The sequence below is a fragment of the Fistularia commersonii genome, chromosome 15, assembly GCF_037954325.1.
Source record: "Fistularia commersonii isolate RoL2024-O1a breed Wild chromosome 15, RoL_Fcom_v1.0, whole genome shotgun sequence".
Lineage (NCBI taxonomy): Eukaryota > Metazoa > Chordata > Actinopteri > Syngnathiformes > Fistulariidae > Fistularia > Fistularia commersonii.
This window is the reverse complement of record NC_141298.1, coordinates 10,184,923-10,205,282: the sequence shown is the minus strand read 5'-3', so window position 1 is coordinate 10,205,282 and position 20,360 is coordinate 10,184,923. Positions and strand designations below refer to the sequence as shown.

The following is a 20,360-nucleotide window of genomic DNA, read 5'->3' as shown; positions in this document are numbered from 1 at the left end:
GGTGCTTTCTTGTTCAACTTTTACAAGGCAGTCAGATAGTTTTCACATTTAATCCTCAGAAGGAACTGATATTTAAGGATAATCCTCCCTGGAGGAAATCTGCCCACGTTTTTTTCTCACATATTTTCAGGCGACATTAAGTGGCGTGATGTCTAATCACTTTCTTGAAAATGATTAATATCATTTCCTTTAATTGATCAAATTATGTCTTTCATTGTTTTCAATGAGTACTGTTGCCAACGGGGGAAAATATTTTCCCCTCTTTCTCACGTCATGGTCTCCAGGAAGACGACCATTACGAAGAAAACAATAATAACTTAACAAAATGTGTAAAATATTTAAGGATATGAGTAAGCAGGTATTGAATGCTTATCCTGGAATTGATTTGTCTTTGTTTGGTAAGTGATGCCAGGACAGGTGATGCTGCATAGGAGTCCATAACGGCTCAGACCGAATAGTTTGACACTTTTCTTTCAGCTTTTCTTTATTTTAAGCTTCCTACTGAAGTGAGGTGTTTTCACACCCTCGATCGTCTGCTAACGAATACCCAGAAGGAGAATATTGTTCGGTTCGACACGATGACTGGCGGCTTCAGGGGAAAAAAAGGCTTTCGATGGTTAGTTATTTGACGGCAGACAGTGTTGGCACAGGGGCCAGGTGTTAGCTTGTTAGCAACCGGAAGGTGAAATAACTGAAAAACCGCCCGAATGACCACATCAGGTGATTCACTTTAAAAACACAAGACAAAATAACATCATATATCGAAGAATGCGTGATTAATGAACCGCAAGCTCAATTGTGGTTTACAGCGTCTTGAGCTCGGTGGGGCGTGCTGACTAGCATCACTTTAGCAAGTAGCAGTCAGCAGATACAGAACCTATCTTGTTTACTAGACCTTTGCTGCATGTCTGGGGTGTTGCTGAAACAGCGGACGTTGCTTTTGAGAGTCAGGATGTCCACCAAAAGGTTTTAAATCATCCAGAAGTCTCGCATATATGGCAGCTGTATGACTTCATGCCTTCAAAGAGTACCACAGATACAGTATTGTCTTTGAGAATGCTGGTAGAGAAGTACCGAGAAGGTCAGTGGGAGCTGCATTTTTGTAGACCTTGAAAAGGCATACGACAGGGTGCTGAGAGAGGAACTCTGGTATTGTGTGAGGAAGTCTGGAGTGGCAGAGAAGTAAATTAGACTGGAGCAGGACATGTATGCTTGCTGTGAGACAGTGGTGAGGTGTGCTGTAGGTGTGACAGATGAGGTTAAACAGGAATCTCCATGGACCACGACGTTTGCAAATGAGATTGTGATCAGTAGAGAGAGCAGGGAACAGGTTGAGGAAAATCTAGAAAGGTGGAGGTATGCTCTGGAAAGGAGACGAATGAATGCTAGTTGCAGCAGGACCCAATATATGTGTGTGCGTGAGAGGAACCTGGTGAGGCTACTGGGAGTGGAGATCAAGAAGCTGGAGGATTTCAAGTACTTCGGATCAACAGTCCAGAGCAAAGGAGAGTGTGGAAAAGAGGTGAAGAGATGAGTTCAAGCAGGTTGAAATGGGTGGAGAACAGTGTCACTATGGTTAAAAGGGTACTATGAGATAGAAGACTACCAGCCAGAATGAAAGGAAAGGGGTACAAGACAGTGGTGAGACCAGCGATGCTGCATGGACTAGAAACTGTGTCAGTGACCAAAAGGCAGGAGGCAGAGCTGGAGGTTGCAGAGATGAAGATGTTGAGGTTCTCTTTGGGAGTGATGAGGAGGGATAGGATCAGGAATGAGTCCATCAGAGGAACAGCACATGTTAGATGTTTTGGAGAGAAGGTCAGAGAAGCCAGGCTGAGATGGTCGGGTCATGTACAGAAGAGGGCGAGTGAATATATTGATAGACGGAAGCCGGAATTGGATGTCCAGAGGAAGACCAAGAGAAGGTTTATGGACGTACTGAGAGAGGATATGAAGCTAGCTGGTGTGAGAGAGGAGGACAGAGAGAAGAGGGTTAGATGGAGAAGGGTGATTCGCTGTGGCGACACCTGAAGGGAAAAGCTCAAAGGAAAAGAAGAAGTAGCTTCACATGAAATGTGTGTTATAGCTTGCTGGGATAATTATCAGCTGCACTGCCTCTGGCTAATCGCAGCAGAAACATTGGTAATTAACGGCTATCGGGTCCCTTTGACCTAATTTCAGCTATTAGGAGAGCGAACCTTTCAATTTTACCCTCCCAAAAAATATTCAAAATGAGTATATTTATATTATTTTTAGCTCTAATGAATATTCTGAATTAACCGGCACGTGCAAAGAAATTGTAAATACAACACGTCTAGATCCGCACTCCATGTGAATGTCACCAGTCTGCAAAAATAATAACAGGACAAGCCTGAAACAGACACTTTTGTCATATTCTTTGTTCCTCTCCTTCTTTTCCACAGCCGTTGCTTTGAAATTAAATTTTCTTTATTATCTTTGGTGCCACTGTCTGCGAGCTCCAGGTTCTGACACACGAAATGACAAAATTAAATTCCCCCTAGCACCCAGCTGAATGAAACTGCGGCTGAATTAGCCTGAAATATCAGGAAAAAAAGGTGATAATAATTCCGCTGATATGAAAAAACCTGACATCCACATAATCAGGGGATCACGCCGGGTTCATCTGAACAGGATGTCGTTTTATTTTGTCGAGCTTGTATGATTAATATTCTCCAAACTCGCCTCGCAGCAAGAAGGTCTTCATCGGAGACCCTAATTTGCTTAGATGAGTCAGTAAAAGGTTGCTATATGAAATGTGAATGACCGAGTGAATTTATGTACCGTAATTTCCGGACTATTAGGCGCACCTGAGTATAAGCCGCGCCCAGCTAAAAATAACAAAATAAATATATGTATAAATACATTTAGGCCGCGCTTGTCTATTAGCCACAAGTGTCCACATTGTGACATTGTGACATACGCAGGAACATTTTTTTTTTAAACTTTTAATTAAAAACAAACCGGTAACATCCACAAACACATACTGGAAATGTTGTTTTTTTTTTGTCTGAGATTAGATTGAGATTAATAATAAATAACACAAAGAAAAGTCCATCCATCCGTCCATTTTCTATCCCCGCTTTGTCCTTTGTCGTCTTCTTCAGTGTCGAATTGAGCGGCCTCAGAATTTCACGGTAATTTCTTCGGTCCGATGTGACGAGGATAAATGTTTCGGCAACGTGAAGCCCCCAAATAATCCCTAAAATTAGCCGCATCGTTGTTTAAGTGTTCAAAGCGTGTTTAGAAAGTAACGAAACAGTAAAATCATTACCTAGAAGTAACACTAAGTCAAATTTTTTCCATCGTTTTAGTGTAAAGGAGGTAAACAGGTAAATTATAAAAATCTTTATGTGTCATGAACTGTTCCTCTAAAAAATACATGCTGAATTAATATTAAAAATGAATATTAAAAAAGACTTGATGAAATTACAACCTAAATATATTGTTGAGTTAAGAGAGAAAATCTTGTCACTGCGGAAAATTTTGCCACTAGAATTATTAAAAAATTGATGGTTAGCATGTATAAGAGGGGGTATAATGTTTACAAGGCTAATGGTGGCTCTTCCTGATATTAAATCAATCTTTTAATTTTGCCCGTTGTTTTTGCTATCGTTTTTGTGTTTTTAATAGAAATGAGAAAAGAAAAGATTAGCTATGTCATTAGATGTTTTTTCATCAAAAAATCATTTTGTTTTCAAAATTTGAAGCAAAAAATAACATTGCAAAATTACTTTTTTTATTTTTTCCTCGGCCCTGATTTAGATGAAATGTGAACGACAGAGTGAATGATTGTATGTCTTTATTTGACTTTTGGATGATGGAGTGAATGGCTGCATGTCTCCAGAGGATATTAATGAAGGGATTCAAAGATTCAAGACTTTTCTTGTCTTTAAAAAGTGCAACCAAATTTAGCGATAACGGCTCTAACGTTGAGTGGAATCAAAAACAGACACAAACAACCTTAAAAAGCAGGAAGCAACACAACAATACAGCGATAGCAGCAACTCTGGGTTTGAGATAGAGGACAGACAAGACAAAAAATAGAAATAACATCTTGAGGAATAAATAGATAAATATGTAGAAAGAAAAGGTAAAAAGTAAAGAAGTAAAAAAGTTTAAAGCCCATCATATCATTTTATGTGGCCCGTGAGAACGTAATAAAAGGTCTGATTGTCTTAAAATAAAGAAGTCAAATGCGTCCATCGGCCAAAAACGACATTTCCCACAATTCATGTCGATCACGTTACCCGCAAAGTGATTCGATTGCAGTGTGTCCACATTAATGGAAGTGGAATTGAGAATTAAAGATGATCCCTAAATGTCAAGGAAGAGATAAGTAGATGAAGATGGAAGGCTGTTTTAAGAAAGACGGGAAGGCGAATATATGTTTGTGCTTCAAGGATGAAAAACGGTGTTTCTTTTGTGTTATGAGGCAGCGTCGGTTGTCAAAGAGCACGATCTACGCCGGCATTTTGACACCAAACACTGAGCTAAGCATGCCAAAGTTAGCTTTCCATAAAAACAACAAATTGTCCGAGAATTAAATGCCAAACTAGGATGGCAGCAGGACGTGTTCAGGAAAGCCGCATCCAAAAAACACTGCAGCATTCAGTAATCACATTTTTTTTTACATCCATACAAATACATATATAATATGTTTTCCCCGCGGCCTGGATTTTTTTTGGGAGATTAGATTACCTGGAAGGGTAATCTTCGTTTTTAACAGTTTCAAAGCAGGACACGCAGGCGTGGAGCCGGCGGCAGCTTTGTCAGCGCCCCCTCCCCGGATCATCCCTAAATTGACGCCTGTCGCCGAAAGGACTTACTGCACGTCACGTGATCGGCGAGGGAGGAGCGCGTTTTAGAGCCACAAATAGCAAATATTAATGAAAATCAGAGACAACAATGGTAATCTGGCTCTATTTCACAAGGCAAATCATGGATATTAACGCAGACGTGATAGTTTCTCCTAACTCTAATCAGTAATCCCGGGATCCCCGGCTTTTAAAGACAGCCATTTTGCATGCATGCTGATGAAAACTAATCTTCCATATCATTTTGCACTGCGCAAAGCCAAAGTCCAAGGGCACCCCGGCCCCCCTGCAGCTCTCTGCTTGCTCACGCTCTCCTTTTTTCTCTCTGAAAATATTATTGAGAAATCGTCGCCCGGACCCCGTTTTTTTTTTTGTTTTTTTTGTTTGACGCCGAATTGAAAACGTGACTTTTCGCAGGATTATTTTAGCCTTATTTGCATTAGAGAGAGAGATGGAGGGAGGCTGACTGAAGGGGAGGGTGAGGTGTGTGTGTGTGTGTGTGTGTGTGTGTGTCTGCGAGGCGATGTGACTGCTTCGCTGTCGTCGTAACTGATTAGAGTGACTCATGAAATGAAATTTAGGGAGCGGAACGAGAACGTCCCCCCCTGCTTCCTCGTAGCGCCTGGTAAACAGGGTGTGCAGAACATAATCATGGCACCGGCCGATGGGCGGGTTCTTTACCGGACTGAATATAATAGAGGTGTATTATCACATCCGTGTGAGCGACTATTAATACGTGCAGGATGTGAGATCAAATACTATGTCCTGCAGGCCCACTCCTCTCCAGTCACCTTTTCCCAAAAAGCGAACCATTCACGTGAAGTTTTAAAGGCCTTAGTCAGAGACACACTCAGGATTAAGACGCAATCGGCGTCTCCCACCACCACCACCACCACCCTCTGCAGGTTGTTTTTTTTTAATTTAGGCAACCCGTCGTAGGTGACTCGGGTGATAAGACTTGGGTAGATTTTTATCGTTTAAAAGCCGCCCCCTGCACCACCGTCGCCGCCACCGCCGCAAACAACATTGTTGTCAAAAATAGACCGACTTGATTCTGTCTTCCTCCGGCTCATTGTGCGCACCGGTGCTCCAGGCACCTTTGTTTTCTGTCAGACAGGGATTGTCTTTCAGCCCGTCCTGGTCACGTCTTCCTGTTGGTCGAAAACCACCGGCTTCTCGCAACCGCAAAGTTCCCTCCCGCGCGTCCGTGCCATGACGTCCGTGGAGAAGTGAAGTTTGATTTGGGTTTATGCAATCTCACCCCCCCTCTCCCCCCCTACCCCAAGGACAGATATCGAACGGCTTCGTTTACACCGATAAGGTTTACGCGCGCTTATCTTATCTCGCCTCTGGGTTTCTGATTATGTCTCCGTGCCCGAGTCGGTGGGTAGAACCGGTTTTACCGATCCGTGTTGCGAGGGCAGAGCGTCTTTTTAATCCCTCCAAGGCGGCTACCCCCAACCTTTCTGTACGGGGGACCAGTTGCATGCATGTAAATGTTACCGAAAATGGCTAGCGGCAAAGGGGTTCAAATAATAACAACTTTTGTCAGTTCACGGTTTTGAACCTGAATAAAATTACACTTTATATTAGGCAATTTCAATAATTTTGCACTAGAATAATAAATAATAAATAATAAATAACAAATAATAAATAAAAACAAATATTAGATATTGAATATTAAATATTAAATATTAAATATTAAATATTAAATATTAAATATTAAATATTAAATATTAAATATTAAATATTAAATATTAAATATTAAATGTTAAATGTTAAATATTAAATGTTAAATATTAAATAAAGGGGTTTCATAGCTTCATTAGCTAGCCGTTCACTGCAGTTGATGCATATTGGGTGCTGAGCTTGAGTATCACCTGTTGTGATGAACGCGTAACTTGAGTAGGAATCTTGATATTTTCTTTTAAATGCAGCTTTCTTTTTTGCTGGCAGGCACTTCCGCGGTTTCACCGTTTGCTCGTTTTCTCCCGAAAAAGCTACTTTTGGGCGACTTTTGTTACTGGTTTGTCTTTTTCAAGGGTTACCTTGTGTTGTAGCTGCGTGTGAAACGGCGTGACAGAGTTAAGTGCAATAGGAGAAACAATCGTTTTTCAAAATAAGATCCAGAAGATCCAATCATTCGATTATCTTTGCGGTCCCGTGTCAAATAATCCGCGGACCCGTAGCGGCCCGGGGGACTGGGATTTGGGGTCCATCGCTCTAAGGAACACGTGCAGCCGTGCACTTCATGGATGAAAAATAATTTACTCTGTTATACAGATGAACTTCTCCCCTCCCAACCCCCAATAAGGAGATGTTTCCGTGAAATGTTTGGGTCTGATATATACATATATATATCCTCCATCCTTACAGTGCATTAAAATGAGTTTCCTCGTCTGTTGGCCCAAACAGCAGAACAAAAAAAATAATATTAAAAGTCGCTAAACATGGAAGTAAAACTTAATTTCTCTCTGCTCTGATGGAACTTGGACATTTCCTCATTTGGTTTATTTCCATTATAGTGGACTCATGGATTAAGGCAACAGAATTAAGAAGACAGGGGATTACTTTTCAAAATTATCAGCTAAAACTTCCTCAGCTGTGTGTGTATGTATGTGTGTGTGTGTGTGTGTGTGTGTGTGTGTGTGTTTGTGTGTGTGTGTGTGTGTGCACTACGTGCATATGCCAAGTGTTTGTGCTAAGAGTTGCTTATCTGTATGCATGTTTGTGTATATTTGCTTGATTTTCAAAACAAATCAAATCTCCTCGTATGTCTGTGCGTGTGCGTGCGTGTGCACGTGTAAAAGTTATCCTTAAAATAACCTGCAGTCAAACTAAATTCAAGATGAATAAATGTATGCATCTACAACTTATGTCAAGATGCCTGTTTACACAGATATACAGTTTATTTACAGATTTTATATTTACCTAACCTTTATCTTGCATTTTTTACAACTTTTTTTTTATATACTACTCAAAAGGGAACACTTAAACAACACAATGTGCAAGTCCGTGTGCAAGTCAATCATAATCACAAGACCTGCATGGGTTTATACATTTTATTTCCATTGATCATTTTTGTGTGATTTTGTTGTCAGCACATTCAACTATGTAAAGAACAAAGAATTTAACAAAAATATTTCATTCATTGAGATCTAGGATGTGTTATTTTAGTGTACCCTTTATTTTTTTGAGCAGTGTATATTTATTTAATTTTTTTATTTTACCTTTTATTTTATACATTTATTTTATTTGATATATTTATTATTTTATTTTATACATTTATTGATGTTGGATCTGCTCTAGGTTACTATGCTACCCTGTGTGCCCTCCAATTGCCCCCTGAGGATAAATAAAGTTTCTCTGATTGTGATTCCGGTATAATAACACGCACACACACACACACACACACACACACACATACACACACGCACAAAAAAATAAAATTGACGTCTAACACCCGTATTAAATACGCACAATAACAAAATCCTATGAAATGCCCAACCGTGGAGGACTGTTGATGAAATCTGTAGACGTATGGGACGTTTTCTCAAAATTGTCATGCTGGGAAGAATGCACGGGGGTCAATGCAGAGAACAAATCACAGCACGCGACATTAAATATGTGTTCCTGCGAATTTAGTATTGAGGGAAACAGGAAATAAGTCGCTTTTAAATGACAGGCCGGATTCCGGACTACTTTCCCAGACTTTCTGCTCCTGTAATGTATTCAAAGATGAACTTTGGCTTGCGGGAGAAGCTCGCGGACGGGACTCGGAGGCGATCCAGCTGTGCTCCGGGAGGGGCTTCAGGTGAAGAGCTTTTAATCCCGAACCGCGATGACCTTCAACCCCGCGTGCAATTGAAGCTCAAGTGTCCTTGAGAAGGAGAGCGACGTTTCCGAAAGGGCTATTTAAGCCCGCCGATTCACTCATTGTCCCGCTCAGTCACATCAAAAGCCTTCACGTTCTTCTGCACCATTTATCAAATCTCCGTGTAAACTAACGTCCTATCTCCCCTCGCTGATAGGAAACTTACGCTAATGGCCGTAACGGTGTCGTGTTGTGATAAGTCACTTCATAAAATCATATTAACTGTTAATGTTCCGTTAGTTTGCGTGTGTCATTTCCCTGAACGAAGGCCATTGTGTGCCGAACCTTAACGGACATTGCTCTCGCAGCTCTATCTCGCTTGAAAATAATCCAAGAGGAAATTGATGTTTAGCCCTCTTCAAGTGCTTCCCCAGATCCTTATCCCCTGTAATAACAAAAGCGGCGAAGGCCCCGTCGCCGTGCTTGGCAAGCCGCTGCCACGCTATTCTGGCAAAGCGAGGGGTTATTTTCCACCTCTGGCCGTCGCCCTGCCGCGCCAGGAATAGCACAACTAGGTTAGCGAGTGCGGTGTGTTGATCGGATTGCAGGGAAGTTGGATTGGATGATGACCAGGCGATGCCGCGTCCACGGTTCAAATTTATCTGGACGTCCCCAAGATGTGCTCGCAATCGTGCAAATTTTTTAATTTTTTAATTTTTTTCGGACTATAAGACGCACTTAAAATCAGCCTTATGTATCAATTCTTGTTGTGCTGACTGACCTCCAACCAATTTTACGAGGTACATTGCGCTCAAACATCTGTCAAAATGTTTTAGTGCGACTTTGGTAAGCGACGAACGGGACGTTGTATTAAAGTCGGTCCTTTGTTGTATACGGGTTGCAACGTCAGATAACGTCAGTTAACTAATTATTTAGAGCTGGAATACAACGTTGTCCAAACGTCACACTAACGTCAGGTGTCTGCTATCGCTGGCAACGATAAACCAATCAGAGAACGGTACGTAGCACGCTTACCTCCGCCACGTACTGTGCTTAAACATAATATTGCTGTACATTAGTGTGTATGAGGAACCCAAAAATGGCACCTGTTATGAGATTTCAAACTCAAGGCGATCAGTCGGGCAGTAGCTGACGGGAGAAGCCGTGAAAGAATTCAACATATATGAATCAATGGTACGAAAGTGGAGGAAGCAAAGCAGATGGACTGCGCCGAGTAAAGACGACCAAATAGAGTTTCCCAAGGAACGAAGAGAGATGGTCATAGTTAGAGGACAAAATTGAACCGTGGGTTATTGAACCAGTGAATGAGATGAATAAAGTTTGACTGAACTGACTGTTCTGTTTCGCTTTATAAAACGTATGTTTTATCATGCGCCTTATGTATGGAAATAGACCTGTTTATTGATATTGCATCTTAGAATGAGGCGCTCCTCAAAATACGGTAAGCCGGCTCGCCTGTTGGGCTGACAGAGATCGCATTCAACACCAGAATCCTTCTGGTTTTCTCCAGAGGGGACAACGACGCTCTTTGTCTTTTGTCTGGCGGACCCCAGGGATGAAGCCGATTTTAGGGGAGATTTAGGGGTCACTGAGGTCACGCCTGCGCCGTTCTGTTGAAAGGGAGGCGGCCGTACCCCGGACGCCTTGATCCCCCAATCCCCCCTGACGCCCGAGCGATGCTGCTGGAAGCCTAAGCAATGGGAACCAACAGAAGGGTTTCATTCGGCCTTTCGGTTTATCCCCTTCATCTCGGCTGTCCCGCACCCGTCCCCAACAATGCGCCCTTTGATTCCCTTAAACCGAGAAAAAAAAGGGCCGCTCCGTGGGACCATTTGAAAGGGGATAAAAAAAAAAAAGCAAAAAAAAAAAAAAAAAAAACGATCCTGCCATCTGTCTTGGACGACTCGCGAAAAAGAAAGCCGCGTTATGCCGTGTCGCTGGAATTGCTGTTTGTGTATCTGTCTGCTGCGCTGGTTTGTTTTGGCGCTGACTAAAAACAAGCGTCCTTAGTCACGACAAGAGAAGGTCATTGAGCGGAGGATCGGGAGCCATGGATGCGCGACTGGCCGGGGGGTGCAAGTCAACAGCCTCCGTTTGAGGCTGTTTACACCGAGCTTCCCCGTTGTGCCGAACACGCCCGAAGTTACCAGGTAACTTCGAAGACTCAGCTGGCACCGGTTCACTCACAGACATGGGAAAACAATGAGGAGGTATTTGCCGCTGGCATCCCGATCGGTCTGTATTAGTCACGTATTTTGACGAACAATGAGTGGAAAAAAAAAAACGCCGCCAGCAACCTTGTTGTCCGCGCTAATGGCCATTTTGCACCAAAAAAATAGACAATACAAGCTCTGCCCCGGACAATTGGGAGTCTACTTGCATTCAGGCTATAATGATATACCGCTGGCGTCACAGGTGGTCCTCACTTAATGACGGGGTTACATTTCGAGGGGTCCGTCAAAAAGCTATTTCGGCATTAAGATAAATGCCGTTTCCGTCGTACTAGTGTACGGTCTTAGCATACATATAGGTCATTGGTACCATGCTACCCTAACCTACTTTTTAAGACCTTAAAACACTTTATAGCGTCGACTTTGACACTTTACGGTTTTATTTGTATTTCTTAATCTCCCTCCTTCCTACTATTATTTATAATTGTTATGTTTTATTTGAAACTCTGGCACAACAATTTCCTTCGGGATAAATAAAATTGTTCTTATTCTTATTCTTAGTTTACCTTTTCTTTTTCTTTAATGTTTATATTTGCATGCATATCGGCCTATTATAAGCGCTTACAATACATACTCACAACTCCACTGCTAAATCATTCCACATGTATTTTAATATCATCATAAAGCCGAGTCAACCGAGTACGTCGATAAGTGAGGACCACCTGTTTTTACGTTGGGCTTCTTGATCACAAGTTCCATACTCTGAACGGCACAAATATTATACAAAAATAATAACTGATATTAAATTATTCATTCATTATCTATACCGCTTATCTCGCACTCAAGAGTTGCCTCGCCGTCATTGGGCGAGGTGCGACCCGGACCGGCCACATTCAAAGACAAACAACGATTCACGGCCTCATCGGCACGTATGGCCAATCTAGGGTCTCCGGTGAACCCACTGCCTGTTTCTGGACTGTGGGGGGTGGAGGACGGGAGGACCCGGAGGAAACCAATGCACACACCGGCAAAAAATTGCAAAGCACAAGCACACAGATAATCCAACCAGGAACCCTCTTGGGAGTGCCAACTACTCAGGACTGAAATACTGGAATTTACCCAAACGATGATTCTTTATGTATCTTCTCCCCAGCCGGAGGCGTCAGGAACGAAAAAAGCCGTTCCACTTTCCGCTTCAGAAGTGGAAATATAAATTGTCCAAGGAATCCCTGCACAAGCATTCGCCAATAGATTTTAAAATCAACTCAAAATGCAAGAAAATGTAATGACATTGCTGTTACTGAACATGGAGTGGGAACAGACTAGTACGAGGGAGAGGGTACGACCACGTATCATCTGCATAGAAACTGGATTTTATTTAAATGACATGTCCTAACATTTTAACAGAACATTGCAGGGAGCTCAAGAATGGATCCCTGCGGTACTCCAGGGTTCCAGTAGGACCGGTATTACCTCTCTAATGATGTAAATGAACATTTAAAAACGCGGTACTGAAGTGAAAACACGATCGCGCGGCCGAATGGCGTCCGCCGAAACGCTCCGGATATTTTAAATGAAAGCAAGCACGACCATCTCTAAATAGGCATGTAAGTTTATTGTTCAACTGGAACACATTCACCATATAATCTAGAACACGTTCGAGCATTACAAGCTGACAATCTCATACAACGTAAACCTCGATTGGTCATGAACAACTCGATGCTTCATATATGATTTCATTCAGTACAATATGAGCCCGGCAATACATAAATAACAATAACTGTGCGTCTCATATCAGTAGACACATTCAGTACATAAATACATGTGTACAAGACACGGCATAGAAATATATCTCGATGCTTTATGAAACGATGGAAAATGTACAGCTTCCTTGCTTGATCATCGCGACGAACCTCGCGGCGAAACGTCGCGCAGGTCTTCTCACTGGAATACATAAGAGGTCCTCCTGAATGAATGAGTGAGAACTCGGTAGGTTGTACTTCACAGTTGATAACATTCAGTGCATCCGGGACCCTGTGACATAAGCCATGAACACGGTCGCATTGTTCTCCGCATCGGTTAACCGAGCGTCGTGCGGGGTCAAAAAAAAAAAAAAAAAGAGAAAAGGGACGACCTGGGTGAGCGTGGCCGAGAGCAGCCCTAACCGGTCTAGGGTGGAATCACATGCCGGTTCATGTGACAGGAGTGTGTCTGTGTGTGATGTTGGTGATTGAATGAGCCGGGTTTGAGGCTCCGACCTCGAGGCGCTCCCTCTTCCGTCCGTCCGTCCGTCCTTCGCTCGCTCTGTCGGAGCGTCACCGCCTTCGTCTCAGAGCCGGGCGACTCCGCGACCTCCCCTTTTTCTGACCTTCCCGAAGCCGCCCGCCGGCGAGGGGCCACACCTGGCAGACGCGCTCACAGCGCTCCTCGCCCTCCTCCTCCGACTGTGTTGCTTCAAAAAGCGGGAGCTTGTTTTCGTGAGTCGGTCCCGCTATTAATAGCTCGGCGCTCCTCTCGTGCCCCGTTGAGAACGAGGCCGGGTCGTGAGAACCACCGGCGACTGGCGCTGACATCAGCGGGTTCTAAATTTGACTGACATTGGACAAGGTTGATGGTGCCGTAAAGTGCATGAGGATGTACGTTTGAGTGTGTTTGGATGCGGTGAAGTATCAGGGCAGAGTTCTGGTGATCAGCCATCACCTCGAGCGCTCGGCCGCCGGCGTTATGGCACAATCGTAAGGCTGATATACTGATTCACTAATGCATGCACGGATGCGGGTCCGACCCTCCGAGCACCTCGAAGGCGTTCCCGCGACGCCTCGTTCATTTGTGTCGTAAGGGGCGGGGCGGGACGGGACACCGGGTGAGTCATGCGCGCCTGCACTACGACGTGGTCGGTCGTCTCGGCAACCATGCGGCGAGAAGACGTTGCAAACCTTGGGGGGGGTTCGACCGGGGGAAATGATACGGAGCTTATTGTGTTCATGGGTGTCGCAGTGCAGCTGGGTTCCTCGCTCTAGTTGGGCCGGGACAGTCCCAGGGCCGCGGCGAGGGCGGCCAGCAGGAGGGCCGAGCTGACCAGGACCGCCGTGCCTCCCGACCGGAACACCCGTCGCCCGTTGAGGGGCTGCACCGGCCTGAAGGTCCCCACCATGGGCTTCCCGTCCTGGAACTCTAGGCTGGAGAAGGCCTGCAGCTGGGGGACGGATACAGGTCCGCATCAGTTTCCCTTTCATTGTTGCGAATCGAGGTTCCCCGCGTAAATCCACCCTACCTGGTTCCTGCTGAGCGGGATGGTGTTCTCAAACAGGGTCCAGACCACGCTCTGGGTGCAGCCCGGCGTGGTCAGGGAGCCCATGTACCGGTAGAAGGCGGTGAGGTTCCGCTCGGACGGGATCAGCTGCGTCAGGGACATTGGAGGAAGAGGTGTGCTTTTGTCTAAAACAACGAAGGGCAAAGAAAACAGGTAACGTCAGATCGCCGCCGCTCTCTCCGGCGTTTTGGGATTTTTGCACAAACATCAGCGCTTACTCGTGTTTTTGATGCTTTCCAGGGCCTTAATGAACGGCTCGTACTTTCGGTTGGGGCTGCTGGACTCCTGGAAACGGGAAAAAAAAAAGGGAAAGATTCAAGGGGATTGTTTGAAATCAGACTCGTGATCCCGCCCCGGCCGTCCCGGAATTTTGAAAAGCGTGACATCTGACCTCGTAGAAGAATCCAAGGACCGCCACGCCCTCCGGGTCTGAGAGCGCCGTGGTCAGATCAGCGTAGCCGCGCTTCATGTGAACGATGTGCATCTGTGGACGGGACGCGACTTAGTCACCGCTTTATTCATGTCCTTGCAGCTGCGCGCTGTGTACAGACCCTGTTTCAAGCTTTGACAACTCTCTGGACCAACTTTCATTTCACGACGGTAGTCATTCATTCATTCATATATTCATTCATTCATTATGTGCACCATTTAAGTACTCTGGGTCCTGGGGGGAGCTGGAGCCTATCCCGGCTGCCGTCGGATGGGGGTGGGTTCACCCTGGACCAATCACAGGGCCACATATACACATACAACCATTCACCCTCTCACCCACAACCCACATAAGAGAAGTTCACCCTCGAATCTCTCTCTAACAAACTTCTTTTCTGCGAATTTCAGGTAATCCGAGGATTATGGGCCCGTCATAGACCGGTTTTCCGCGGTTTTTCACGCCGTTCTGTCTCGCAGCTGCACAGATAACCAAAGCCACGGAGAAGCGGCAGGAGGGGAAAACTTCCCCGAAAAATCACCATGAATTAGTAATCGCTGTGGAATCACGCTCCTGACAGACCGCCGTGATGAAACAGTGCGTTTGTTACCCTTTTTTTTTTTTTGTTTTGCTCAGTCGAGTGAGCGGGGCTCGATGAGCTCCGAGCCGCTGCCGAAGCTGCATCTTTCGTTTTGTTCTATTAATAGATTTTTCCGCTTTTAGATTCAAACGATTCTCCCTCTGCTTTTAACACCCATCCGAGTGATTCACCTCAGCTATTTAAATGTGTTTATATTTATGATAATATATCATATAGTCGGGATTGTTTTGGTGAGTGCAATGACGGATCTGTGTATTCGCCGCTCGTACCGTCCCTTTAATTCCGCTTTTTCGGACACGTACCTCCATGGGGAACTGCTCCCCGTCGATGGTGTGCTCCGAGCCCGGGCCCCCGTTGTGGCCCCAGTGCAGGTGAAACTGCACGGCCTTGTAGGTGTCGGGGAGGCCCCCGCCTTCGATGGTCCTGAAGGGAGGGATGCCGACTACAACTGGAGGGCAAACACACACACACACAGGGTGAGAGGAGGTCACGCGCAGAAGAAGCGATGACGGAGGGCCCCGAGCTCACCGGAGTGGCCGTTGTTGTGGACGCTTCCTTGGAACAGCTGTGTGTAGTTGGAGAACTTGAGGGGTGTCAGACGCTCGTCCAGCAGAGCCTTCCGGGTCACCACGTTGATGGGCGACTGGCGCTGCTTGCCGCAATCGGCGTGGACGTGGTTCCACTTGTCCGGAGCTGCAACGGCGGGGGGAGAGATTACTCAACGATGAAATAACCTTCCTTCTGGGTTCGGGGAATAATAATCTCAGATTTATGAGAAAAGTTGTAGTGAAAAAAAAAAAAAAAACTTTTTTTTTTCCTGAATCAACTTTTTATTAATTTTTAGAACCTGATGAATCTAAAAAAATACAAATAAAAAAATCAGGCATGTGTCTATTTTACCCTTCCAAATGTAGTTTTTTGCTTAAGTATAAACTTACTCACCACACAATAAGAAATATTTCTGACAATATATACAAAATATGTGTATTCTATTTTTGGATATCATAAAATCACATATTCAATAGTAGATTAAAATATATTTTTGACAAACATATTGGAGAAATAATCTGATTTGGTTTTATAAAAACTAACAAACCTCTGACATAATAGTCAATTTTATCGTTTTTAACCAGCGAGCTACATATGCATTGATTGATTAATCTAGTTAAAGTTCATCTAAAACATTTTTCCAAAGTATGGAAATTATCCTATTACTTTTTATTTATTTATGTTTATCTAAATATCCAATTTACTCTCCTATTGAAATATTTCAATTAAAAATAATAATATATAATAACATTTTTTATTTTTGTATTCTTAATATTCCCATTTTTATCTTAATCTATCTATAATGTATTTCATTTTACAGTATTTTTATTTATTATTGATCTTTTTATTGATCATGTCAGTATGTGCACTACCATGCCTTTGCGTCGGGATTCCATCTTTTCAAAATAAAAGCATGTAATAGTATTTTTTATTTTTGATTTAAATATTTTTTAATAAATAATATTTTAATAAATATTTCTTTGGTATTTTAAAACAAATGTAATATTTTAATATTCCCGTTTTTATTTTCTCTATTAATTATACCATTTTTTATAGCATTTTTATTATTTATCTTTTCATTGTGTCAGTATGTGCACTACCATGCCTTTGCATTGTGATTCCATCCTTTCAAAATAAAAGCATATAATAATATTCTTTATTTTTGTATTTTTTAATATTCTCTAATAGTATTTAGTATTTTTTAATAAATACAATATTTTAATATTCCCATTTTTATTTTATTTTATCTGTAATTTATTTCATTTCATTTTAACAGTATTTTTATCTATTATTTATCTTTTTATTGATTGTGTCAGTATGTGCATCACCATGCCTTTGCATTGTGATTCCATCCTTTCAAAATAACAGTCCTGCACACGCAGCGCTGAGTGTCCTTACATAACGGGACTTACTGTTGCACTGATGGTTGCAGGTGAACTGGGAGTGATAGCACCAGTCTGAAACACAGAGACGCAATATCACGGTTTACACAAGATTATTAACGTTATTATTATCGCTGTTGCCGACTGCAAACGACCGAGGGAAGCCTCACGTACACACTTCACGCTCCCACCGGTATCATCCTCACAAAGGGATGTTTCTCCGTCGCAATTACGTGTGTTTTCGAGAACCGCTTATTTATGTATTTTCTCTCACCGCAAACAGTGAATTGTTCTCCTGTTGGTTTAGGCCAGCTGCTATTCCCGGCCATACAAAACCCACCTACAGCACAGGAATTGTCTTTCCTATTCACGAAAAAGTTGTCGCCCGTGCTTTATCTTTCCGTGCTATCAGAATAAACACAGGGGCCGATTCTTTTGCATCGGCCGGGCCTGCTTTTCTCACATGTTTGTCGGCGGGGTTATTAATATTTCACAATCGGTTTGCATGTTTCCACCCCGGACAAATATCTGCCGCTATCTCGCACGTCAAATATTTATGAAAAACACACATTGCCATTGAAAAATACCTCCTTGCCTCGCGGATTAGAATTGTATGAGGACTACTCCGGGGCGTTCTTGAAGGAAGTCACCGCTTGGTTTCTTTGCCATGTGAGTTTTTTCCCCCCGCACTTTGACACGAGATTAGAGACTGAAAATAAACTTCACAGGGGGTTTTGAACGTTGGGGTGTTTTGAGCCCCTGCCATCATTATGCTCCAGCGGGCGCTGAGGCGTTGCTCTGGGAGAAAAGACAAAACGGACGGGTCCGGGCCAGATGACTGGCTGGATCTAACTCAGAATCACTTTGAGACGATGACAAAAACGCAGAAAAGTGCAGCTGAATGAATCTCCGGAGCCTCTGAGCTCCAGGGGGCCACAGAAACGACGGCTTAGACGAGACAAAAAAAGTGAAGAAAAAAAAACTGCAGCAAACAAAGGGAGTTTGAATCCAACCGATGCATTTTATCATTCAAGAAATCTGACAAAAACAATAACATGAACAGATAGATAGATAGATAGATAGATAGATAGATAGATAGATAGATAGATAGATAGATAGATAGATAGATAGATAGATAGATAGATGGAGAGTTTAGGGTTTGGATTTTTCACAATAGCTAAAACAAAAGGACGCTCGTCATTCTACTCGCTATCTTATCAGCGGGTTGATAAAACCGAACACGTCGTTAAATGTGCTGATGATGTGCTTTCTTTCGCTGAGGAAGGGAATCCATGAAACGATAAAAACCTATCAGCGATCGATCACTGAACGGCAAACAAGTCTGACATTTTTGCTCCCGATCCGAGATATTTGCGATTTCCTGCCCCGCGGCGTCTCGCTCGCCTCGCAGCCAATCAGAGCTCTGTCCGCACAAATTTCGACCAATCACAGCTCGGCTTTTTGGGCTCCGTCGCGCATTGAGAGAAACAAAACGGCTCTCAGCGGGGGTGATATTTCTCTTTTTCTTCTTCTACCTTTTCACTCAGATAGAGGGATATCTATCAGGAGCGGAGGAGAAAAATTGAAAAAGATGTTGTTTTACGCCACTGCGCTCGGAACCGACAGATTTTTCCCGTCCCGTATACCGTCTTTTCACGCGGACGTGAGAAACGCCGAGAGACATTCAGGAACCCCACCAAAAATCGGAAAAACGAGCTCCCCCCGTTTATTCTAAACCATCGATGGACAGTCACGCTGTCATCTGCCTTCGGAGTTTGGGGTCGATTATTTAGCTGTTTTCGGTGCGATGGGCTTAAAGTGGAAATGCTGATTCTCGGTTGTAACCACGCCGAGAATTTGAATTAGGAAAAAACGGGTGCAAGCGAATAGAGTGGGAAAGGATTATTATTATTATTATTATTATTGGCGGGAGGAGGGAGGGAGAAAATAGAGACACGATATGAATAAGTTTGAAAAACGAAGCGCGTTTTTGTTGCAAAATCAACATTATATCTTTTTGTTGGGAATTTGCTTTTTTTTTTTTAGGGGGATCGGTCTTTACGCCCCTGTTAACACCGGGGACGCACGGGCATGGACCGGAGCAGGTGCACTGGAGGGAGAGAGAGAGAAAGAGAGAGAGAGAGAGAGAGAGAGAGAGAGATAGAGATCTGCCTGCAGAATCATCCGGTATCCCTCTCTCTCTCTCTTTCTCCCTCTCTCTTTCTCTCTCTCCGTCCTCCGGTTTGCGCGCAGGTGCGTTGCAGACACGGACGGACGGGCGCACACCGGAGCGCCGGGGCGCCTTCTATTTCCCGGGACATGGACGTTATCAAGTCACCCGGCTCGACCGAAAGCTGCAGTGAACAACCTCTTCGATTTTACCCGATTCCCTGCAAGGTGATGCATCGTTCTTTCCAAAAATAAGATAATAAATTGAAAAAAAAAAAAAAGGAGAAAAAACCTTTTCCCCAGCCCGGATGTTTGCATACACCCCATCCCCTCCAGGTGTGTGTGTTTAAGTGTGTGTGTGTGTGTGTGTGTGTGTGTGTGTGTGTGTGTTTGGGACTCACCTCCAGCTCCCCAGCAGAGGCTCCAGCAGGAAGCCAGGAAAGCGGCCGCGACGAGCTGCTGCATCTCGGACGGTGTCTGTGTGCTGATGGGAGGACAAGGCGACAACAACCGGCTGGTGTGTGTGTGTGTATGAATCTCCCTGTGTGTGTGTGTGTGTGACTGAGAGTGTGTGCGTGTGCGGCTTTTTTTTCCTCGCAATGTGATCGCATTCTTGCAGGGGGTCTTCTACTTATCTATCACCGTGGCCCCGGCAGGAAAAGAAGAGAGTGGCCCCTCCTCCTCCAGGCATCGCCTCTGATAAGAAAAAAAAAACAGAAAGAAAGAATGAAGGAAGCTGATGGAGGGTGGTGATGTGTGTGTGTGAGGGGGGGGGGCACATGCGACAATTGACACTTTCCGGTGATTTGGAGGTGTGTGTGTGGGGGTGTTGATGAAGTGAAGTTAATCATGGATGATTGATCCGCAGGTAACCCCCACCAAAACACACACACATCCACCCCCACTCTTTAATTGTCCTCTTCCTGCAGAAGGACTGCTGGTCTTTCCTTGACGCCCCCTCTCAACACACACACATACACACACACACACACACTCACTTGAATCATCCGGGTTTGAGACGTCACAAACCTCTAGTCTTAATTGAGACCCAAGAACCTCGCCTTCAGTCTACTGATAC

At 44.0% G+C, this 20,360-nt stretch overlaps 1 protein-coding gene across 1 annotated transcript; it reads right to left on the bottom strand.

The window, feature by feature from the left end:
* Positions 1 to 12,435: 12,435 nt before the first annotated feature.
* ca4a (carbonic anhydrase 4a) lies at positions 12,436 to 19,909 on the bottom strand. Its single transcript, XM_086160383.1, has 8 exons — positions 19,684 to 19,909; positions 17,144 to 17,188; positions 15,711 to 15,875; positions 15,485 to 15,630; positions 14,546 to 14,638; positions 14,373 to 14,439; positions 14,116 to 14,279; positions 12,436 to 14,037 (listed from the first exon to the last, which is right to left on the bottom strand). Exons 1-8 carry the CDS (start codon positions 19,745 to 19,747, stop codon positions 13,858 to 13,860), a joined length of 924 nt encoding a protein of 307 aa, XP_086016509.1. The 5' UTR covers positions 19,748 to 19,909; the 3' UTR covers positions 12,436 to 13,857.
* Positions 19,910 to 20,360: the final 451 nt, after the last annotated feature.

Excerpts from the sequence above, each read along its gene's own strand:
- ca4a (XM_086160383.1), bottom strand. The coding sequence starts at position 19,747 with ATGCAGCAGCTCGTCGCGGCCGCTTTCCTGGCTTCCTGCTGGAGCCTC. Across the intron at positions 17,189-19,683 it reads CCTCTGCTGGGGAGCTGGAG|ACTGGTGCTATCACTCCCAG; the intron begins GTGAGTCCCAAA and ends TCTGTGTTTCAG. Across the intron at positions 14,639-15,484 it reads GGGAGCAGTTCCCCATGGAG|ATGCACATCGTTCACATGAA; the intron begins GTACGTGTCCGA and ends TCCCGTCCACAG.